This window comes from Pseudochaenichthys georgianus, unplaced genomic scaffold (assembly GCF_902827115.2).
Source record: "Pseudochaenichthys georgianus unplaced genomic scaffold, fPseGeo1.2 scaffold_531_arrow_ctg1, whole genome shotgun sequence".
Classification (NCBI taxonomy): Eukaryota; Metazoa; Chordata; class Actinopteri; order Perciformes; family Channichthyidae; genus Pseudochaenichthys; species Pseudochaenichthys georgianus.
The window spans coordinates 69,033-94,387 of NW_027263092.1; the positions used below are offsets into that span (position 1 = coordinate 69,033).

General features: G+C 42.2%; 1 protein-coding gene across 2 annotated transcripts; it reads right to left on the reverse strand.

Annotated features, from left to right (window-relative positions):
- Positions 1-10,838: 10,838 nt before the first annotated feature.
- Positions 10,839-24,040, reverse strand: LOC117443071 (CD276 antigen-like). 2 transcript variants are annotated; one of them, XM_034079008.2, is made up of 4 exons: positions 23,858-24,040; positions 12,946-13,308; positions 12,706-12,777; positions 10,839-11,021 (listed from the first exon to the last, which is right to left on the reverse strand). In XM_034079008.2, exons 1-4 carry the CDS (start codon positions 23,934-23,936, stop codon positions 10,954-10,956), a joined length of 582 nt encoding a protein of 193 aa, XP_033934899.1. In that variant the 5' UTR covers positions 23,937-24,040; the 3' UTR covers positions 10,839-10,953. The 2 variants fall into 2 exon arrangements, with proteins under 2 accessions (XP_033934899.1, XP_033934897.1); XM_034079006.2 differs by lacking the exon at positions 10,839-11,021 and adding an exon at positions 12,020-12,391.
- Between the last annotated feature and the right edge of the window lie 1,315 nt (positions 24,041-25,355).

A 25,355-nucleotide genomic window follows, 5' to 3' on the forward strand; every position in this document is an offset into this window, starting at 1 on the left:
ACTCTCTGCAAGTGCAAGTGCCGGTGCCGCACCGCGTTTGGAGGCAGGACCAAACCATTACATGTAAATAGAAGGGGGTGTACAGAGGCTTTGGGTAATTAACTTTTGGAAGAAAATAAGTTAAATGAATCGTAAGTTTAGTGAGTTATTTATCAATATAACGTTCTATTAATGTTAATTATTGAGGATTGATGAAAGGTTACTTACATTATTTGTCTTAATGTTCTAAACATTTTGGGCCCCCTGTCAGTCACGGGCCCTTAGAATCGTCCTAACTTTTCACCCCCTTACGGCGCCCCTGCACACAACAGACAAACACTGAATGTCCTCTTCCAACATGAGTACCGTGATAACAAAGGTATCCCACTGCAGCTGTGAACATGACAGGATGTGAGATTAAGAGCATCAGGACTGTTATGAAGTGACGGGGAAGGGGGTAGCAATAAAGATTACACCATTAAACTGTTACACGACATAACAGAAATAATATCGATAGCAGCGTCCCTAGCAACCACCTTGGTAACAATGAAAACGTTGAATGGACACCATTTCCTGAAGTAATCTTCGTAATAACTAGCAAATTAAAGATCATGTGCATCCACTGCACACATAATCTGAAATAACAACTCATATTTCTTGCATTAAATGACATCAAAACGCATTTTAATGGCCAAACTAACCTTAAAATAGGCATTTTCCACCCAGAATAAAACGAAGGTCGGCCATGTTTTTTTTTTCTGCGGGGAGAAATGTGAAGATCACGTGACAGACGCCAGCCATTTTGAGTGGTGAAAAAAACGTAGGGATCTTACAATTTCAGAGGCGCTTTTGTAGAAATACTACGTCCTACGTCGTGGACCAACGTAGTTATTACACGTTTTTTTTGTGAGACTGGGGAGATTTGTCACATTTTTCCTGGGCGTAACCCAGACTCCACTCTGCTGCTCATCCCACAAAGGCTTGTTCCTCCCAAGGTGGCACCATTGGAAAGGTGAGATAGCAGGCTTTCCAACAGTATAAGACTTATTGCAAAAAAGCGTTGTTACAACAAAGACATTATCTACCAAACACAAACGTCCTTACTTGTTGTGTTAAGTATTTACACGAGGAATTAGCTTTGGTGTAAGTGCTGCATTCAGAGACACAGAGAGAAGAACACATTACCAAACATTAATGAAGACAATATTTACACAAATATAATAATGTGGGGACTGAATGCAGTAAAATATAATAAAGTGACAATATACAGTATTTAAGTGGAGAGTGGAAAGACCCCCATCACCCCAGCCACGAACTGTTCAGTCTGCTGCCGTCTGGCGCTACGCAGCATCCGGACAAGAACCACCAGACTCCGAGACAGCTTCATCCCGCAGGCGATAAGACTGTTAACCACCTGAAACAATCTCACAACATTCATAGTACTTAGTAATTATTTATCTAATATATCATTCCAATAACTTGTATAAAGACTCATATTGCACTATTCCACTTTTTAAAACTATTTCTTTTAATATATACTTTAATATTGTCTGCTTATCTGTATTATTGTGTTGCATTGTTAGAGAAGCCTCCATCCATCCATCCATCTTCTCCCGCTTATCCGTGGTCGGGTCGCGGGGGTAGCAGTTCCAGCAGAGAGCCCCAAACTTTCTTTTCCCTGGCGACATCAACCAGCTCTGACTGGGGGGTCCCAAGGCGCTCCCAGGCCAGCGAAGAGATATAATCCCTCCACCTGGTCCTAGGTCTACCCCTTGGTCTCTTCCCAGCTGGACGTGCCTGGAACACCTCCCTAGGGAGGCGCCCAGGTGGCATCCTAACTAGGTGCCCGAACCACCTCAACTGGCTTCTTTCGACGCGAAGGAGGAGCGGCTCAACTCCGAGTCCCTCCCTGATGACCGAACTTCTCACCTTATCTCTAAGGGAGACACCAGCCACCCGGCGGAGGAAACCCATCTCGGCCGCTTGTATCCGCGATCTCGTTCTTTCGGTCATGACCCATCCTTCATGACCATAGGTGAGGGTAGGAACGAAAATGGCCCGGTAGACAGAGAGCTTTGCCTTCCGGCTCAGCTCCCTTTTCGTCACAACGGTGCGGTAAAGCGACTGCAATACCGCTCCCGCTGCTCCGATTCTCCGGCCCATCTCACGCTCCATTGATCCCTCACTCGAGAACAAGACCCCGAGATACTTGAACTCCTTCACTTGGGGTAAGGACTCATTCCCTACTTGGAGAAGCCTGTGACGTAAGATTGTCTCTGTAGCTATGTTGGTTTGACAATAAAGAACCTTGAGCCTTGAGTTGTGCCGATTCCAAAGAGGTAGATGTGCAGGTTCACACGTTTAAAAAGAACAAGATGTTGTTCCCATGATGCGCATCAACGTAATGCATAGTGTTATTATGGGGTGGATACAAGTCAGAAGCTGTCCTGATGACACGTATGTAAAAACACAGCAGACACTGTAGTCGTGTTCAAAGAAATATTTATTTTCAACACTTATTTCAGCGTAGAGTAGGGGTGCAACGGTTCGGTTCGTACCTCGGTTTGGGCGTCACGGTTCGGTACGGTTCGGTACAACAAGGACAAGCAAAAAAAAGTCCCAAATGCATCATTTTTGTTTGCGGTTATTTATTTTTAACAGTCGTGCAAGTTTTGTTATGAAAATAAGGAACACTATCATTTAGAATCATTAACTGTATTACACCGTTAGAAACAAACCACAAACAGATGGCCATATTATCTATAATGGCTGATGTCAAACTAAAAGGTTCAATAAGCTGAAGAACTAAAAAGAATGTCTTGATCATATTCAAATTAATAATAAGAAAGTGTTTCAATCACAATCAATACAAGGCAATACATTACTGTATAACATGATGTCAACATATACAATAAATACAATGATAAATATAAAACTAAATAAAATCTGTACCTTTAGGAGCAATGTCTAACATGTGTAATTAACTTGTGAGTGTGTGTGTGTGTGTGTGTGTGTGTGTGTGTGTGTGTGTGTGTGTGTGTGTGTGTGTGTGTGTGTGTGTGTGTGTGTGTGTGTGTGTGTGTGTGTGTGTGTGTGTGTGTGTGTGTGTGTGTGTGTGTGTGTGTGTGTGTGTGTGTGTGTGTGTGTGTGTGTGTGTGTGTGAGGCCATTATGCATAAATAAAGGTGCTCAAGCTTTACTCTATTTTCAAGTTGTTCTTCAGAAAGATGAGTGTGTCTACGTTGTCAGCAGTGAGGGCAGATCTGTTGGCGGTAACTATGGCACCTGCCTCTGAACATATCCACTTGATGGTCACCACTTGCTTTGATTTTTTAGGTGATTTATTTAACAGTGAAACACCCATGATGTTTTCGGTCAGAATTGACCGCCATTGAATAGGTATGAGTGTATTATGTTCATCCTGCAGATCACACACACACACACACACACACACACACACACACACACACACACACACACACACACACACACACACACACACACACACACACACACACACACACACACACACCACACACACACACACACACACACACACACACACACACACAAAACAAGTTACGGGAACTCGCAACGCACACACACCTCATCAGGGTGTAAATGCTAAACAGAATCTATTGGTTTTTTTAAGGATGCATGCTCTGTTTGGTACCACTAGAGGGAGACAAACCTCAGTGCACTTTTTCAGAATCAGAATGGATTTTATTACCAAGTATGTTTACATATACGAAGAATTAGCAGCGACGTGCAGTCAGGAGTGAGCCTCACCTGTCATACTCCAATGTAACGGAAAACAACTAAAGAAAAACTAAATAGTAATAATAATAATAATAAAATGTCTCCACTGATCTGTGTTGTAAGTGTGATTTCTGTTTGATTCCAATCGCTTTTTATTGTCAAAATCAGCAAATTTGCCGAGCTCCGCTACAACTACGGGTAGCGATGAGGAGTGAGGCAGGGACGAGCTCTGCCTCTCGTAAGCCTGTGGGGCAGTGCTTCTCAAAGTGTGGTCCGCGGACCACTGGTGGTCCGTAAGCGCCCCCTAGTGGTCCGCGAGTATATTAGTAGCATTTCACATTTGAAATAAATACATTTAAGTTTTCCGCACTCTCGCGGGAATATCTCCGCAATGGAGCGAGCTTAAGTTTCACTTTTGATTGCATGATATAGCCCAGATAAGCACCTTCATCACACTTGCTACCACTTGTTTGTACCATTTTCAGGCGATTTGTAATATGTTCTAGAAAAACGATGCGATTTTGGATATTTGTGGAGTTAGGTGGTCCGCGAGTGTTTTTTTATTGGTTAAGTCCTTGGTATGAAAAAGTTTGAGAAACACTGCTGTGGGGTGAGGTGAGGCACAGATGAGCTCTGCCTCACCTCAGAATGCGTCACCCCACAGTAACTGGCTGGAAAGCGGGCCCTGAGCGCATGCCTGCACCATCTCACTGCATGTCACCAATGTAATGTTTGTAGATCCCATGTGTCCTCGCCATCCAGAGTCTCTAAATAACTTATTTCACGTATATATGATATTTAGGCTCGCTGGTCTCATCACACAACGACAATGAAAAAAGCACCAGGGGAGGCAGCCATAACCTCTGCCGCACTGAAGGAGGCGCAAGTGAGCCCACAGGTCCTTGTTGCTACTGTTATTCTACGCAGAGATGGTAGACGCAAACAACAAACTAGACTTTTGAAACTAGAGGAAGATAAGGAGGACTTTTACAAACAAGTAATAGAGATTGTTGTCCAGAAGGAAAGCATGGACTTCATCTTCAAGTCAAGGTGAGACCACCATTGTAATGAACATGGGATCTTACTAAGAAAGAACAATCCAATATTTAGATTTTGGGTATCCGCACATCACTGGGAATTAGCTTTGGTATAAGTGCTGCATTCAAAGAGAAGAACACGTAACCAGAAATAATTAAAGACAATATTTACACAAACTATAATAATGTGGGAAACTGAATGCAGTAAAAGATGACAATATCATAGACTGTATATATAAATGGACGTAGGGTCCGTGACGTCACCCATAGGATTCTGCAGAGTTGCCGTGAAGCCCTTAGTAGGCGGAGTCGGCCACTAACGGCTCGACAGTGACGTCAGAGTCTAACTCCCGCCTTCTCCCGCCTGCTCCAAATAAGGGCAAAGAGGCGGTGCTGAGGCGGAGCCGAGGCGGGACAGAGCGGGACCTGCTGCCACCGAGCGTGACGTTCCAGACCTAGCTCAGGCTAAGAAGCTAAGCTAACATGCTCTATTCAGTATTAAGCTAACAACCTATGCTAACAACCCAGCTTGCGGTCACTGCTCCTCGTTCCCGGCATATTCTGAAGGTAAGATACCCTGTAACTTTACAAAACTTGTCCTTTTGATTTAAAGGTTCTTGAACCTACACTATACAATTGTTTTTTAAGTTCTTCACCGTTTTTCTAATATAAATGTCATTTAACTAAACTTTGTAAACTAGCAGAGATATGGCCAGTGTTGCGTGAATTAAATGTGATTAATGAAATATGACTGTAGAAAAAGAAAGGTGCTTTTATATTGATTAAACCATTTTTATTTATTTCAGCATTAAGAAAAAAGAAGATCCACGCCAAACTGCACAACCTGTAAGTTGATGGTCCTGGCTTACTTTACAGGATGGTTGACATTACACACAAACATACTATACATATACATGTATGCACAATTGTAGATAAACAGCACACAGTATATATATATATATATATATATAAACTGTGTGCTGTTAATCTGTTTTTTGAGGTTTTGCTCTCTTGTTACTTTTAACCATACAGGTGTGATTTCATAGTTATTTTGTATGTTATTGTCAAAGGAACAAAATGAGCAACCCTTTATTTGATATTCCTCATGATCTGAAGCATTTGTTGCTCTCATTTATTTTCCTCCCATAGTGACTGTATGGATAATCGGGAGCTATGTCCGGCGTGGAGCCCAGAGAGCTACAGAGACCATCAGCAGCAACCTTGGCCTCGACCTGAGGGTGTGCTGGTTCGGTTGGGGTGGACTGCGCTGGAGAGGTGTCCTCCCTTTCTTTTCCTACTCCCTGCGAGGAAGAGCAGTCCCGGATGTCCTCCTCATCCACTGTGGCGGCAATGACTTGGGGGATGTGCCCAGTGTTCAGTTGCTGAACCAGATGAAGGAGGACCTGCACCAGCTTCACCATCGGCACCCTGGCATGAAGATCATGCTCTCCCAGATGAACCAGAGGCGCCGGTGGAGGGCTGGTGCAAATCCTGTCAAAATTGACAAGGCCCGGAAGTTTGTTAACAGTGTTATGGCTACTTTTGTTCATAGCCTAAATGGTGCCATTGTTGACCACTCCAACATTAGATATGACAGTCCTGGGCTGTTTTTGCGAGATGGAGTTCATTTCACCCCTTGGGGAAATTATATTTTTTTTAAGTCACCAGCCAATTGCCTGAAAGACCACCTCCAAAGACTGTGAACTGCTAAAATGTCAGTATCACTGTTTTTGGATTTGGCCTTTAGAGTATGTATTCTAAGGCCCTTGCTAAGCCCAGACTGTCATGGCTAATGTTGAGTTAGACATTACATCTGTAGCCATAACACTGTTAACATGGCTGCTCTTCCTCTTCCCCACATCCCACCCCCCCTCTTCCCCCAATGGACTCTGCAGCTCTCCAGGCCCATGCTGGGCATGGCTGTCTGTCAAACCTTTTATTTTGTATTTGTTATGATGTTTTTTGTTATTTGATTTGTTAAAAATAATTCTGTATTTATGTAAATATTGAAAATAAATTACATTCATATTTTCACTTCTTTTGTCTACTGCTTACTGAAAATGTTAGCTATCACATCCAAATGGGACTATCAAATGAAAGGATAAGCTTACCATACAATACAGAAAACATTACACATTAAGGCTCAAATCTTTTCCCAAGCCGGAGCAGTCTGAAAAGAGTTTAAAAACACAAATCTTGACAATGAATACTACGCTGTCATTTCTCATGACAATGCAAACAACAGGAAGGTCTCCCCTAGTCCCATGTATTTTGGCATCAACGTCATAAGCATACCATAGAATGTAATTATGAAGTGCAATACCCACAATCCCCACAGGGTCGTACCGTCACAGAAGATAATACCTTTTAGAGAGTTTAGTTCAGTATGCAGATAAATATTTGTTTTACAATGGAAACATTTTTCTCCATAAATGTTCCCACATGTTGTGAGCATCTACTTTAAATCTTTTGGCAACAAATAAAAAACATCTTAATTTCCTTTAGGACAACATTTTGTTTATAACACCACTACATTAACAATAAGCATAGGCAAATGATAACTGTCAACATTTAAGATTGTGCTTTTACTCTTTATTTAATCAGATCTATTTACATTGAAAATGTGATAAAGCCACATTGAAAGTTACATCTTGCATTTTATGAAAAGTAAAGGTTTCGAATCATTGTATGACTTAAGTACACGAGAAAATAAATTAAAGATGTGCAACACCTGTATCAGTAATTAAAATGATATAACTTATGCACAGGCTTGGGAGGGCTACTTGCCAAAAACACAACCAGTAACTTCATGTGAGTATCAAGATATAAAAGTAATGTAACCTGATAACTTTATTTTTCTTTTGGATTACCTCAATATCAAATGCAATGCAAATAAACACAGGAGAGAAGAAATATGAATATGATGTGTTTACTGAAATGTATAATATAATACCATAAAGCAGATTCAGGCAGTAGGTGTAGAGATTCACAATGAAAGTATTATCCTCCAGAACATACGGCTTCAGAGAAGAGATACCATTTGATCATTTTACATATATATGCTCTTTTTAGGTTTTGAATAAGATTGTAATCCTGAGTTTCCCTATTATTAAAAAAAAGTAAAACTAATCCGATTACATCTCTTCCTATGTAACTAAGGATTACACTTCCCTTTTTTTCTATACGATCTTGATTCGTGTTCGATGTAATCCATTACTATCTAAGCCAATACAAGTCATAACTTTTGGAAAATGGTCTCAAGTTATAAATGATGCCTTCAATGTCTTTCACGTGGAGAAGACATCCCATTGGCCGAGGCGTTGCAACTTCCCTCAAGCGTCCTACATGAAAGAAAGATCACATGTTAGAAATGTGTGCACAAACTATTCAGTACTTGGTTTAAAGCCCAAGTGTGAGAGTGAACAGAGGCGGAGTCTGTGTGTTGGCTGCTGCTGCCCAAACCAACATCCTCCTCACAAGCATTGGCTGTTGGAACGTCATTACGCTCCACATGTGGAACAACAAAGGCTTCTTCAGGCGTGCCTTGCATCATAATGATATTGCTCTGATCAGCAGCAAGACTGTTTTCACCACTACCATGGTCGACATCTGCAACCTCCTCATTGCTGTTAACAGTCGAACTAGGAGTGTCACTGACCTCGTCATTGCTGCTCACCTGCTTCTCCTTCCAGGCTGTTGTTCTTTGGTGAAATAGAAAATGGTGGGCACTGCAGTGTTTTTCAGGCATCTCCTTCCCTAATAAAAATAATAAACAAAAACACATAAAATAACTTTTTGAGGTCTGTAGATATTCAACTTTCTTTTGAATAATGTTGTTTTAAATGTAAGAGTGCATTATAAAAGACAATAGAGGGCCAACATGTTAACTATGCAGTTAATCCATTCAACAATTACGTGTTTCCAAGATTCAGATTCAAAGGATTTATGTCATAGCACATAGGCTACAGTGTGGGAATGGCAATGAAAATCATCTGTCCCGAGCTCCTACAACAATGCAACAGTTATATAAGACATAAAACAATAAAAGAAATTCAAAATTAAATTAAGAATAATAAATTAGTGCAGGCAGAAATCTATATACACGTAAATATAATAAGACATGCAAGAACAGAATGTAGAAATAAATATTGTATAGTAAAATTAACTTAAATCATTTTTTTTTTTACAGTGATAGCTGTTAAGATAAATAAGTTATAAGATGACAACAGATGAATGAATGTTGCTATTAAAATAATGTAAAAAAAGGTAATATAATTCATCTGTTTTTAACATAGAGTATGTGGGGGAAATGGCAATTCTCTATCTATGATAAAGAGTCTTTGCATACATTGAAGAGAAATGTGATGGTTTGCAAACAAATCGATTTCTATGTTTCTTTACTTAACTGGCAAAATCTTAATTTGGCCTTTAATCAAAAGAACATTACTCATCACTGATGTGCAAGCTGTGCCATAACAATTATTTAGCATTGTATGATGTATAACATGTATTTAATTAGTAACAACAATTTACACTCACAAATGGAACCAAGTTATTTTTTTTTTTTTTTTAAAAGGATCTGTACCCATGAGTCCGTGCTGAAGGGATGACTCTCAAAGTGTGCACTGCACAGGCGAGAAGAAACGTTGGGGGTCCATGTATTCCTCCGGATGTGCAGCACCCACTGGTCCAGCCTGTCTGGATCACCGAAAGGAAACCTTTATTCAAAAATACAGGAAAACCGACCCAAAGACAACAGGAGGGTTAATGCCATATTCACTTAGTAACGCATGAACAACTTTTACAGATATTTCTATATAGTCTGTGTTGGTAAATGTAATCTAGGTTGCACATTTCCTGCTGAAATACATGCATGGGCCTACCAAGTTACTGCGTGGCACTTTGGTTTTGATAAAACAGTGTAGTTCCACTATATAAGCGTTACATTCATAATCAAACGAGACAATATGCAAGATAAATAGCTATTTGTTGTTATTCTTAATGCTTGTCATTCACACGTTAAGAAAATAAAATAAGTACCGATACATAGCAGAACAATTGTGGCGATGTTCAGCTTAATAAGCCTTGTTCAACATCATTTCTTTAGCTAATACTATAGCGGGCTGCAGGCGAACCAAGTCCGCGTTTCGCTGCATTCCTTGATCTCCAGTTATAACGCCGGGCTCTGCCGCTGGCCGAAGCTAACGGAGCCGCAAAGGGCTAGCTACGGCTCCGGTTAGCTTCGGTTATCCCACCACTGGGATAATGGGGTCCCCTTTTAACATTTGCTCCCGTTTAGCATTATGGGCGTCATAGCCATAGACTATAAAAGTCTTACCCAAGGCTGAATCATAAACTAAACTGTATATATATATATATATATACATACACACACGTATAAAGGGTTACATCCTTAGCTGGCTAATAAGCTACATAACAAGCTAAGCTAACAAGCACACAAACACCTGCTAACGGGGTTAACATGTATAATATTATCATTTTACTCACCGAAAAAAGCTGAGAGTAGACTTCTTGGAAGTTCTGTTAGTACATTCAAGCGCACAGCACGACATCTTAATTGTCTGGTATATCACCACGAACACGGCTAAAGCTAAAGGGTCAAGTACAGTACTATGACTAACTAACGTTGTAGCCTCTATGGTTGTAGCCTAGCAGAGTGGACAAGTTGCTGTTAGCTGACAGTGAGGCATGTGCGTGTCCATCAACGGGACCACGCCCTAATTAATGCAACAACTTTAAGACCTAATATAAATAAAAGGGTCGTGTTAGAAAACAATTCACTCACAGATCCATAATCATGAAGGTGGAATCTAACTGTATCGATAATAAAACGTATGGAGCCAGGGAGAGAAACATGTTTTTTTGCGCTGTAAAGTTGGGCATTTTAACATGGGGGTCTATGGAAATTGCTCCTTTCTGCAGCCATCGCCTATCGGCCAATATATGAACTGCAGTGTGTGGCACTTCCGTATTGGCTTCCCGGCTCTTCCCCAGAGTTTGCCGCTTGGACAATATACTGCATTAAAGTGGAGAGTTGTGCAGGTTCACACATTTAGAAAAGAGCATGATGTGTATTAACGTAATGCATAGTGTTATTATGGGGTGGATACAAGTCAGTGTCACTTGTTGATGTGAGGTGCAACCTGACTTAACTTAGTTTAATTTAAGTGCAAAAACTTGTTAGACGAGGAAGTTCGAACCCACAATCCTTCAGTGCAACAGGCATCTGTGGGGAAATATAGTAAACAAACAGACATGTGTATTTGTAAAGGTGCACTCCTTCAGACAAGAAGAGGACGACGGACAATAAGTAAAAGTTTCAGGGCAAAAGAAAATCTTCACAAATATCATTCCTTTTGTCCGTCAGTGGAATAAAGTTAAACACACTTAGCAGCCACGAAGTCTAAGTCCTCCAATGCAGCGACTGGCCACGAAGTCGAAGTCCTCCAATGTAGCGACTGGCCACGAAGTCGAAGTCCTCTAATGTAGCGACTGGCCACGAAGTCGAAGTCCTCTAATGCAGCGACTGGCCACGAAGTCGAAGTCCTCTAATGCAGCGACTGGCCACGAAGTCGAAGTCCTCTAATGCAGCGACTGGCCACGAAGTCGAAGTCCTCTAATGTAGCGACTGGCCACGAAGTCGAAGTCCTCTAATGCAGCGACTGGCCACGAAGTCGAAGTCCTCTAATGCAGCGACTGGCCACGAAGTCGAAGTCCTCTAATGTAGCGACTGGCCACGAAGTCGAAGTCCTCTAATGTAGCGACTGGCCACGAAGTCGAAGTCCTCTAATGTAGCGACTGGCCACGAAGTCGAAGTCCTCCAATGTAGCGACTGGCCACGAAGTCTAAGTCCTCCAATGCAGCGACTGGCCACGAAGTCGAAGTCCTCTAATGCAGCGACTGGCCACGAAGTCGAAGTCCTCTAATGCAGCGACTGGCCACGAAGTCGAAGTCCTCTAATGTAGCGACTGGCCACGAAGTCGAAGTCCTCCAATGTAGCGACTGGCCACGAAGTCGAAGTCCTCTAATGTAGCGACTGGCCACGAAGTCGAAGTCCTCCAATGTAGCGACTGGCCACGAAGTCTAAGTCCTCCAATGCAGCGACTGGCCACGAAGTCGAAGTCCTCTAATGCAGCGACTGGCCACGAAGTCGAAGTCCTCTAATGCAGCGACTGGCCACGAAGTCGAAGTCCTCTAATGTAGCGACTGGCCACGAAGTCGAAGTCCTCTAATGCAGCGACTGGCCACGAAGTCGAAGTCCTCTAATGTAGCGACTGGCCACGAAGTCGAAGTCCTCTAATGCAGCGACTGGCCACGAAGTCGAAGTCCTCTAATGTAGCGACTGGTCGTCTGTCCAGAGACTTAGAGTTCCTCTGACAGGATGTTCTGCTTCCCACAAACCGGTCTTCTGGATTCCTTCTTCAAATCACTTTGAGCAGCGAAGCAGGAATTGGTTTCATCAAATGATGCAACGTTTGGTTTCCTTCTCACGTGCACATCGCTTTAAAAGGAAGTGTGTGACTCCAAACCCAGCAACTACCACGACGAGCACGATGCAGGCGCAGAGAACCAGGGTCCGCAGTGGAGGCCGACCAACTGATGGAGAGACAAGGAGACAGATCACACACACACACACACACACACACACACACACACACACACACACACACACACACACACACACACACACACACACACACACACACACACACACACACACACACACACACACACACACACACACACACACACACACACACACACACACACACACACACACACACACACACACACACACACACACACACACACACACACACACACACACACACACACACACACACACACACACACACACACACACACACACACACACACACGACCTTTAAGACTTTTAGTTTTTTCCTCACCTTTAACATCCGTCTCTTGGTTTGGATCTGGAGTTTGTAATTCTGTCTTCAATGTGCTGTTGGGTTTTGCTTCTACGAAAGACATATGTAATTATTTACAGAACAATATTCAGAAGTAGCAGCAAAGATATTACAGCGGTACCATAACAAACATCTCAATGTCCCAGTGTGAAGTAGAGGCCAATCCTTCCCCGACTCCCAACTTCAACTTAATAACAAATATCTGCGGAGCCGACTCACCAGTGACGTTGACCCAGCATCTCATCGAGCTACTCCCATCAGGTATGACGAGTACGTCACACCGATAAAACCCAGAGTCACTGGTCCTGAGTCTGGAGACATGAAGAGTGAGGCGTCCTTCTGTGAGGACGTCTTTGTCCCACTTGACTCGTCCTGCAAAGTGTGGATCCTGAGACTCTGGGACTTCATCCCCTCCACGTAGTTCAAACAGAACTGAGGTTCGGTCCTCAGTATACAGGTAACAGAGGGTAGAAATGGATCTGAGGGAAGTGTCTGTTCTGGTGCTGAAGGTCCACTCCAGGGTGATGTTCTGGTTCTCCTCTGCCTGATAGGAAGCCTGAGCCACATTCACTACAAATGTTCCTGTGGAGGAGACACAGAGGGACTCTTTAAACTGCAGCTATGTTCCTGTGGAGGAGACACAGAGGGACTCTTTAAACTGCAGCTATGTTTCTGTGGAGGAGACACAGAGGGACTCTTTAAACTGCAGCTATGTTTCTGTGGAGGAGACACAGAGGGACTCTTTAAACTGCAGCTATGTTCCTGTGGAGGAGACACAGAGGGACTCTTTAAACTGCAGCTATGTTCCTGTGGAGGAGACACAGAGGGACTCTTTAAACTGCAGCTATGTTCCTGTGGAGGAGACACAGAGGGACTCTTTAAACTGCAGCTATGTTCCTGTGGAGGAGACACAGAGGGACTCTTTAAACTGCAGCTATGTTCCTGTGGAGGAGACACAGAGGGACTCTTTAAACTGCAGCTATGTTTCTGTGGAGGAGACACAGATGGACTCTTTAAACTGCAGCTATGTTCCTGTGGAGGAGACAGAGAGGGACTCTTTAAACTGCAGCTATGTTCCTGTGGAGGAGACACAGAGGGACTCTTTAAACTGCAGCTATGTTCCTGTGGAGGAGACACAGAGAGACTCTTTAAACTGCAGCTATGTTCCTGTGGAGGAGACACAGAGGGACTCTTTAAACTGCAGCTATGTTCCTGTGGAGGAGACACAGAGGGACTCTTTAAACTGCAGCTATGTTCCTGTGGAGGAGACACAGAGGGACTCTTTAAACTGCAGCTATGTTCCTGTGGAGGAGACACAGAGGGACGTTGTACGCCATTACGCCGAACACGTAAACACTCCTCTTAGTCCGAGTTAGTTTCTGTTCTGCTTGAAAGCCAGTCCCTGCCTCCTGCAAAGTGTTCAAACAAAAGCTTCAACTTGTACAATTTAGAATCTGTAGTTTTGAATATGGATCTTGAGTTGGCGTGACGTTGAAGCAGAACCCTGCTGTAGTTCCTTTATAGCGTAACGTTAGCATTTTGCTTCTGGCGACTAGATTTATGATTCGAAAAATTATAATAAAAGTAGGATAGACATGTGGAGATTATCCGGCTGAACAAAACGTGATCTGTCTCTTCAATGTGTCTCAACAACCACAGACCTGATTTTGAGCTATTTTCCAAAATCCTAAGGAGAGATTGCATTACATATTTGTCGAAGGAACCTGAAGGAGTTTACTTCCGGGTTTTAGGACGCGTCACTGCGGTTCTCTATAGGGACGTCCTTCAAAATGGCGTGTCTTGATCGATTTCCGGGTCAAGTCCCGGAGAAGGGGAAGAGAGGAGTCGAGGGCTGCAGTCGAATAGTCCAAAAATCAGCTCCTAAGTTCTATCCCCATCGTCTATCCCCATCGTCTATCGTCTATGTCTATCGTCTATGTCTATCGTCTATCCCCATCGTCTATCGTCTATCCCAGGGGTACTCAAATACAAATCTTAAAGGTCCAAAATAAATGTTTCAATAAGACAAAGGTCCATTTATTACGGTCATTCAAACTTTTAAACAATTGCAACAAGATTCTTAACACGAGGTTGCAAAAACAAAAATAATCTGTCTGCAGCAGTTTTCATTGTTATTGTGTCTGTGCTTGATCCCTCAGAGTCGCAGTGTAAGAGCTGCACAGTTATGAATAAAGGCAGCTGCACTCTTTTTCATTCAGCATTCCCATTATTGCTTTATAAATGTCTTCCCCCTTGTGTCTCCACTGAGGTTCGTCAGGCCCAACACATCTTCAACAAACTCCCTCTTTGCCTCATCATAAAAACTCACAAACACCAGCAACTGAGCATTGTCAGTGGTGTCAGTGGACTCATCCACAGCTCAGGAAATGCACTGTGCATTTTTTATTCTATCACAAAGCTGATGAATCAAATCACCAGCCAGTATTTATGTTCTTCTGGTTGCTGTGGAATCTGAGAGGGAATTTGCTTGATTTGACCTGTTATTTCCTCTTTTTGTTTGCCTTCAACATGGTCTCCATCACTTCAGTCATGCATTCTTTTATACTTCAGTTATTATCCAGTGGAATGTCCTTACCTACTGGCCTAGTTCAATCAAAGTGGTTACTTTTTTTTGGCTGGGCAGTGTAGTTTTATTTGACTTTCTCAGGACTTAAAACAGTTTTTTGGGGGCAGACCCCCTCAAAGAAAAAAATATATTTACACACGTAAGGTCATCATCTTAATAGTTGTGTATGCTCATCCGTGAGCAGAGCATCAAGTTGATGTGTATTACAGCTGAATGCGGCGATTACCATCTTGTTCAGCAAAACGCCTCACAAACGTATTAAGATCAACAGCTTTAGTGCGTTTTGATGCAATGCTGAGAGCAGCCACACTGACCGTCTCTTCTCTGTCAGTGTAGACCGCAAATACCTCATTCCTTCAGCGCTTGGGTCCGAATGCTTCTCGGTTTGCGCCGTCCCGTTCAAATGAAATCGCCGCCAATCATATGTCCAAGCTCGCGCCAGGACCGGGGGAGGGGTTACATGACGTGCATCTTGTGCTGCATTCACTTGCACTCGGACATTAGAGACTTTCTCTCATAAATGTCCGATGAGCGCTGTTTGCAGTCTATGGACATAGCGGATCATTTTGACTCGTTGCGTTGTGGCAATGTCTCACAGATAACACAGATACAGATAATACATATGAAAAGTATAATTTGCTCAGAGTCCAGAGACAGTTGTGGTTCGGTCCGGATCCGGACCGGAGTCCGTACTTTGAGGATGCCTGGTCTATCCCTATCCCCATCGTCTATCGTCTATCCCTATCCCTATCGTCTATCCCCATCGTCTATCTCTATGTCTATCGTCTATGTCTATCGTCTATCCCCATCGTCTATCGTCTATCCCTATCCCCATCGTCTATCGTCTATCCCTATCCCCATCGTCTATCGTCTATCCCTATCCCCATCGTCTATCCCCATCGTCTATCGTCTATCCCCATCGTCTATCGTCTATCCCTATCCCCATCGTCTATCGTCTATCCCTATCCCCATCGTCTATCCCCATCGTCTATCGTCTATCCCCATCGTCTATCGTCTATCGTCTATCCCTATCGTCTATCGTCTATTGTCTATCCCTATCCCCATCGTCTATCCCCATCGTCTATCCCCATCGTCTATGTCTATCGTCTATGTCTATCGTCTATATCTATCGTCTATCCCTATCTATCGTCTATCCCTATCTATCGTCTATCCCTATCCCCATCGTCTATCCCTATCGTCTATCGTCTATCCCTATCGTCTATCGTCTATCCCTATCCCTATCGTCTATCCCTATCTATCGTCTATCCCCATCGTCTATCCCTATCGTCTATCCCTATCGTCTATCCCCATCGTCTATCCCTATCGTCTTTCGTCTATCCCCATCGTCTATCCCCATCGTCTATGTCTATCCCTATCGTCTATTCCTTGACCTCTGAGTGAAACGTCACGGGGTTAAGGGATAGTGGATAGGAGAATTCAAAAGGACTTAGGAGAAGAGACTGCGGTACTTTAGAGAATCGACTGCACTTTCACTATCCGACGTGTTTCTGATGCGCCAGCGGACGTCCTGAATGTGCGTCTGCTGCTGTGGGGAAACCATGGAAACCACAGTTTTCTATACAGCGGACTACAACATGGATGTTCAATAAGAACGAGGGACTGCTGTGAACTCATCTAGAGACTCTGCACCTGCTCTGATGCTGCTGCTTTGCTTTATGAACGTGGACAACAGAGAAACAGATTCTTCAGGACCAAAGCTGGAATTGAAATAAAAAAGGAAAGTGAAACTTCTGCTCGTCTCCCTCTCCCTCCGGTCCACATTAATACAAATGATCCCAATACGTATGATTGATGAACTAAAGATCTTAAAATCAATACAGATGTATTTATTATAAACGTTAGTCCTTAACATCTATCACTGTGTATATCACCATTCAAACATCTTTTAGAAGTTGAACAAACCCCACACAGCTCAGTAAAGACTGAAATGTTGACTTTATTTGATCATTTCAGTAAAAACTAACGTTCATATTTCTCTCTTTGAGTATAATACTGATGAACGTTCAGAACAAAGCACTTTGTAACTTACCACCTACGTTTTAAAATGCTTAATAAGCACCGTAACTCTCATGATATCATTTCTCCGTCATAATCGGTTGTTTCCGTGAACGGCCGACTGTTGAGTGACGGCAAATGCTGCGGCTGCAATGCATTGTGGGGCAGCATTTTCGCTTCTCCTGTCGGTTAGGGAGGTCCAGTGTTTCCTAAGCTAAAGGAGGCTATAAAGGAAGCTTGAAACCTCCTTTCCTTTCATCTAGAGAAGGAACGGCTCTTATCATGGCTGCCACTGAGGGGCTTCCGGGTCATTTCACTCCGTCAGAAAGGTTCCTACGCTAAATGGACTATTCCACTGCAGCCGAGGAGGGGTATTGAGACGAGCCTTCTGTATGTTTAGTCATCAAAATACTTCAGTGGACTGACACCAGGAACAGTAATATATGTCTGACACTAGGTGGCGCCAGATATCAACATTATAATTTATTTGAGCTGAATCAGGAAACACGTTCTGCTTTGAGATCAGAGAACAGTGAAAACAGCCTCTCGTCTCAACCACACCTTAATATATGATAATAACATAAAAACCCCAAAATGAAAGGGTTTGTTTTTCTTCTTGTTCGCTGAACATTCTGGACAGAACTCTGCAGTTTTATACAAAATTAACAAAATTAAATATGTATGTTAAATTAATTAACCCTTAAGAGACGACCATCACGCCGGTGTGATCAGATCATGTGACCTGTCATCTGAAGCCAGTTCAACATCACCTGGATATGTTTGAGTTATCTGAAAGGTCCCCTATTATACTGTTCTTCATCGATGTATCAGATATATACAGGGCCTGTCTCTGATTGGCTGAAACACCAAACAGATGCAGCATTACCCATAATCCCCTCTGTTACAGCCCTGTTTCCAAAGTGCTGATTCTCTGTCTGTTGCTTTAGATCAGGGGTGGGGAACCTTTTTCCTCTCAAGGGCCATTTCAATTTTTACAATATCCTCAGAGGGCCGTACAAGTTATTGACCTGTGCTTAAAAAAACTAAAATCACAGCCCATTCATTTCATTCTGTGCAAAGAAAAAGCAACCTCTGAATCCAGATATCTCACCATGACTCGCGTATGCATGCACGTGCAGGGTGTGGCGTGCTCCCCTGGGAAGATTTTTTTTAAATGTTGAAGTTAAAAGCATCAATCTGGTGCACTTTGAGAGCAACATTAGGAGATCTATGGACACATCTCTCAACACCCAAACACAACTGTAAGCAGATTTTCTTTTAATTTATGGATATTTGACAAATCACTCTCCTTTCAAACTGTATTCTTCTTTATTAATAACTGTCATATAGTATTTTATACCCGTTTACTTTATTCTATTATTTTTTTTATAACTATACTGATCATATAAAGATGTGCCTTTACCTCACTGGTTGTAGACAAAGCTTCTTATATCCGTTAGCATAGCTAGCTAACCAGATGCTAATGATAACAACACAGTTATTGACTGTATGACAGATGAGCAGATCGCCACTGGGCTTTCAACTAAAGACACAGACACGCAGAAACTGCGGCATGTGTATGGACTTATCGGTACTGCCATTTCTGAAGTGCTGGAGTGGTTCTGGTGCTCTCCGTCAGAACTGCACCCCTGTCAGTCGAGACATATACCACGTGATGACACGTTAGGCTCGTGTTGTGTTCAAGGACCCTGACCGTGGCCAGGAAAAACAGGCACTCGCTTGTTTAATTTGTTTGCGGTCTAGATTTCTTTCATTTTTTTTTTTTTTTGCGTGTGTTTATAAATTACCTCGAGGGCCGTACCAAATTGTCTCGCGGGCCGTATACGGCCCGGAGGCCGGAGGTTCCCCACCCCTGCTTTAGATGAAAGCAAGGAGCCCCTCCCCACGCCCCTCTGAGAGACATCTGGTTACAGAGAACTCAATGGAGCTCTAGAGGAGGTTCAGGTGATAAGGGGGGGGGTTACCTTGGTTTGAAGAGACATGAAGAAGAGGGGACACATGTTGATGTAGAAGAGGGGACACATGTTGATGTAGAAGAGACATGAAGAAGAGGGGACACATGTTGATGTAGAAGAGACATGAAGAAGAGGGGACACATGTTGATGTAGAAGAGGGGACACATGTTGATGTAGAAGAGACATGAAGAAGAGGAGACACATGTTGATGTAGAAGAGACATGAAGAAGAGGGGACACATGTTGATGTAGAAGAGACATGGAGAAGAGGGGGACACATGTTGATGTAGAAGAGACATGAAGAAGAGGGGACACATGTTGATGTAGAAGAGGGGACACATGTTGATGTAGAAGAGACATGTAGAAGAGGGGACACATGTTGATGTAGAAGAGACATGAAGAAGAGGGGACACATGTTGATGTAGGAGAGACATGAAGAAGAGGGGACACCTGTTGATGTAGAAGAGACATGGAGAAGAGGGGACACATGTTGATGTAGAAGAGACATGAAGAAGAGGGGACACATGTTGATGTAGAAGAGACATGAAGAAGAGGGGACACATGTTGATGTAGAAGAGACATGAAGAAGAGGGGACACATGTTGATGTAGAAGAGACGTGAAGAAGAGGGGACACATGTTGATGTAGAAGAGACGTGAAGAAGAGGGGACACATGTTGATGTAGAAGAGACATGGAGAAGAGGGGACACATGTTGATGTAGAAGAGACATGAAGAAGAGGGGACACATGTTGATGTAGAAGAGACATGGAGAAGAGGGGACACATGTTGATGTAGAAGAGACATGGAGAAGAGGGGACACATGTTAATGTAGAAGAGACGTGAAGAAGAGGGGACACATGTTGATGTAGAAGAGACATGAAGAAGAGGGGACACATGTTGATGTAGAAGAGACATGAAGAAGAGGGGACACATGTTGATGTAGAAGAGACATGGAGAAGAGGGGACACATGTTGATGTAGAAGAGACATGGAGAAGAGGGGACACATGTTGATGTAGAAGAGACATGAAGAAGAGGGGACACATGTTGATGTAGAAGAGACATGAAGAAGAGGGGACACATGTTGATGTAGAAGAGACATGAAGAAGAGGGGACACATGTTGATGTAGAAGAGACATGGAGAAGAGGGGACACATGTTGATGTAGAAGAGACATGAAGAAGAGGGGACACATGTTGATGTAGAAGAGACATGAAGAAGAGGGGGACACATGTTGATGTAGAAGAGACATGAAGAAGAGGGGACACATGTTGATGTAGAAGAGACATGAAGAAGAGGGGACACATGTTGATGTAGAAGAGACATGGAGAAGAGGGGACACATGTTGATGTAGAAGAGACATGAAGAAGAGGGGACACATGTTGATGTAGAAGAGACATGAAGAAGAGGGGACACATGTTGATGTAGAAGAGACATGAAGAAGAGGGGACACATGTTGATGTAGAAGAGACATGAAGAAGAGGGGACACATGTTGATGTAGAAGAGACATGGAGAAGAGGGGACACATGTTAATGTAGAAGAGACATGAAGAAGAGGGGACACATGTTGATATAGAAGAGACGTGAAGAAGAGGGGACACATGTTGATATAGAAGAGACATGAAGAAGAGGGGACACATGTTGATATAGAAGAGACATGAAGAAGAGGGGACACATGTTGATATAGAAGAGACATGAAGAAGAGGGGACACATGTTGATATAGAAGAGACATGAAGAAGAGGGGACACATGTTGATATAGAAGAGACATGAAGAAGAGGGGAAACATGTTGATGTAGAAGAGACATGAAGAAGAGGGGACACATGTTGATGTAGAAGAGACATGAAGAAGAGGGGACACATGTTGATGTAGAAGAGACATGAAGAAGAGGGGACACATGTTGATGTAGAAGAGACATGGAGAAGAGGGGACACATGTTGATGTAGAAGAGACGTGAAGAAGAGGGGACACATGTTGATGTAGAAGAGACATGGAGAAGAGGGGACACATGTTGATGTAGAAGAGACATGAAGAAGAGGGGCCACATGATGATGTAGAAGAGACGTGAAGAAGAGGGGACACATGTTGATGTAGATGAGACATGAAGAAGAGGGGACACATGTTGATGTAGAAGAGACATGAAGAAGAGGGGACACGTGATGATGTAGAAGAGACATGAAGAAGAGGGGACACATGTTGATGTAGAAGAGACATGAAGAAGAGGGGACACATGTTGATGTAGAAGAGACATGAAGAAGAGGGGACACATGTTGATGTAGAAGAGACATGAAGAAGAGGGGACACGTGATGATGTAGAAGAGACAGGAGAAAGTGGATTTTGAATAACAGGTGACCTTTAACTAACCCCAACTTGTTGGACGGGCTCCAAAGATTTAAGTTTGAAAAAAAACTCTACGTTCAATCTGCGTCTAATTCTTGTTATTACATGGCTTAGTTGAATACTCGATTCTGATTGGTCAATTCAGAACACGTGACACGTTGTTAATACCGAACAGACAGACCGCTGTCAAGGACTTATTGACCGTTGTTAAGGACGCTCACATCTTCAGAAAGAAGTCCGGTCGATTTAACTGTATACAGTTGGGCCGAAAAGCAAACTGCATGCAGTTTGCTTTTCGAACTGGGACAAGAAAAACAGCGGAGAAGTAACGGGGCAGAAACCCTCCTTTTTACGCAGCGGTCCAGACATAGACATCAAACGGCGACACATATTCACTTGCCAGTTACTTTGTCATTAGGGCAGGGATATCTAGATACTTTCCAAGGTTTGACATCATGAATTGTGCTACTTTTAAAGCAAGGAGCGATGTTTTAAAATCTGTAATCAAAAAGCTCCTCAAAAACGCAAGCAGGTCCTACCGTTGGCTTTTCAAACTGACAAGAGACGCTCTCACTGTTTTTCAAATGTAACAGTTTGAAAGCAAGCAAACTGTCTGATTGTCTTTAGTTTTCCGCTGGCGTGTGATAGCAACATGGAGGATTTTAACATTCATTTTAATATATTTGGAGAGCACAGTAATTTGGAGTAATGGTTAGTGGCTGATGAGTCCCCAGTGAAGAAAAGAAAAAGACAAGAGGGACAAGAAAACAGCGGAGAAGTAACGGGCAGAAACCCTCCTTTTTACGCAGCGGTCCAGACATAGACATCAAATGGCAAAACATACAGTGTGCAGTTACTTTGGCATCAGGGCAGGGATATCGAGATACTTTCCAAGGTTTGACATAATGAATTGTGCTACTTTTAAAGCAAGCAGCGATGTTTTCAAATCTGTAATCAGAAAGCTCCTCAAAAACGCTATCGAAGCAGTTCCTGCCGTTGCCACGTTAGTTCAAACAGTAACATCGGACTATTTTTCTTCGCGGATGCATGTCAATTTAAATCAATACATAAAACTATTTTTTAAATCAATAAAATAATTTTCTAAATCCATAAAAGCATTTCAATTAATATTGGGAGTCATAACGTTACTTTGTTGAGAATGTGGCCATGTAATAAGCGGGATAATGTGCAGCGACTTGGTCATTATGGGGAAAAGAACACCTTCATGCCGATCTAGATCCCTCCGCTTCGCGTCGGGCTCCTGATCAGCCTGTCGGTGTTCTTTTCCCCATAATGACCGCGTCGCAGCACATTATCCCTTACTTAACACCCCTCAGGGAAAGAAATGATCTCTCGAGTCTTGAAATCAGTCTGGAATATATGGAGCTATTTCAGGGTCATACGTTTTGATCATTCAAAAAAATACAATTTATTTGAAAGTTCAAGTTTTTATCCTGAACTTTGAAAAATACAATGATGTATTCAAAATAAAAATAAGTATTTGAAATCATTTTTCAGGTTGAATATTATTTTGACTCAGTTCCGCAATTTTTTTGAATACAAATATTTATTTTCAGATTTCACTTTAATACATATTTTGATATTTTAATCCTTGTTTTTTTCAGTTGCAGATTTTTCGTTTTCAGATTCAAAACAATTATTTTTTCAGTTTCAAATCTTGTTTTTCAGGTTTCACCTTCAGATCGTTTTTCACCTTCAGATCGTTTTTCACCTTCAGACTTTTGACCCTGATGTTGCTTGAGGGGGCGGGGCTTAGCAAAGAGTAGTTTGGCATCCTGAGGGGCAGGCCTCCCTCTGTCATGTTGCCTTCATGGATGTTAGGTAGCGCGAGAAATATAACTCAATACTTTCTATACACAATACTTTTACTTTAAGCATAATAACATAGAAATAACATCACATCAACAAAATTCGGAGATATAATGAAAATATGACAACGTGAAAAGTCATCACGCACATACATATTTTTCCACGCGGGTCCCTTTAAAAAGAAAGAGGAGCGGTTAGAGTCGATAAGAGAAACTTAAAATGATATAACAAATTAACTCATGAAACATGTAACTGTCCGTTCCCCACTCACAGACGCTGTTGGACCGGAGTTAAAAAACGACATATGTAGTTTGTGTGGTCTTTAAAAGTTATCTTCTGACAGCCGTTTGAATGAATACAAAGCTAAACAACAAACGGAGCTTACCTTTATCCTCTGTGTGAGCTGCCGTGAAGCTCCAGAGAGCCAAAGAGAAGCCCAGCACGAAAACCCCGAAGTGAACCATAAAAACTCTCTGTTTAAAGTCTCAAAGTAGCTCCACTGCCTCTCAATGTATGAATGAATGAATGACTGATTAATGTATTTCCACTCCGTCTTTATATCAGCGTCACCGCGTCACTGGCTGCGTCACTGTGTCACCGCGTCACCGCTCCCCCGCCCTGCAGGTTCCGCTTGCTTTCCAAACCGCTCCCTAATCATAATACAACACAAAGGTGCTTCGTTAGCATGGTACACATACATGTTCATTCCATTCGCGTCATGTTTACAACTCTATGGTTACCTCATATTTGTTTTACTTACATATACCTCTAGTCTAGAAAACGGGTCCATTTTATTATAATAAATTATAAATATGTTGTATGGGACTGTTTCAATAACTAAGGAGCTTATAACATCAGAAGTATTTATTAACACTGCTGAGGGACCCTGGAGTTCACTCTGTAGGAGGGGGAGTGGGCAGGGGGCGGTTTGGAATGGGGTTAGTGAGCCTCGCTGAGAGCAGAACCTCCGGGTACTTTCACTCTCTACGTCATGGGAAAAAACCTAAACTGGGGTTTCGCTAATCATCACATCAAATAACTAATAATACTTTGCCCTTTTCTTTCTTCTAGAAGGATCCCAACTACGATGCTCACTCAGCAACAATTAAACTATGTAATTTGAAATCAATGATCGGTTTCGTTAAATCCGGTTTCACTACAACAATAAACATGATACAAAAGCTATATTACAATCAATATCTTAAATCCTACCACAATAAATTGAACAAAAGATGATTACAAATATATATATATATTTTTACTGTTAAATAAAAAGGTATATTTTATCTTTTTTTCATTCTTAATATATAAAAAGATAAAATATACCTTTTTATTTAACAGTAAAAATGAGAAAATATGAATATTACAATGTGATGTTTTATAATGAAGATGCAAATGAAGAAAATCAGATTATCCTCTCGCGAAGATAAACATTTCTGTGTTTCTTCTTTTCTATAAATGCAAAACAACTACAGGCTGTGACATGTTTCACACGTATGTGAGGCGAGAGAGAAGCAGGAAGCTGCTGCCTCTCAACACAACTGTGACTGTATGATGAGTCAGCCAGTCAGCATGCAGCTCACCGCACTGTGCACGGTGCTCGGTGAGTAGACTATATATCATTACAGTAACACTATCTATTCTATTTATTATCAGAGTGTCAAGGAATCTGCTTTGGAATTAAGCTGTACAAAAAGAGCAAATATAGAGCTATTTTAAACATCTACTTGTATAAAGTTAAAACAATTAATTGAATATTTACAATAAATACACAAAATACAATATAATTAAAGGAATAATATGTACATTTTCGCCAATTCATGCATTTTACAAGCAGCGTAAAGTCGCTTGCACGATTGTATTTCTTTATTTCTTTGTCTTAA

Excerpts from the sequence above, each read along its gene's own strand:
- LOC117443071 (XM_034079006.2), bottom strand. The coding sequence starts at position 23,936 with ATGGTTCACTTCGGGGTTTTCGTGCTGGGCTTCTCTTTGGCTCTCTGG. Across the intron at positions 13,309-23,857 it reads AGCTCACACAGAGGATAAAG|GAACATTTGTAGTGAATGTG; the intron begins GTAAGCTCCGTT and ends TCTCCTCCACAG. Across the intron at positions 12,778-12,945 it reads ATGCTGGGTCAACGTCACTG|AAGCAAAACCCAACAGCACA; the intron begins GTGAGTCGGCTC and ends TGTCTTTCGTAG.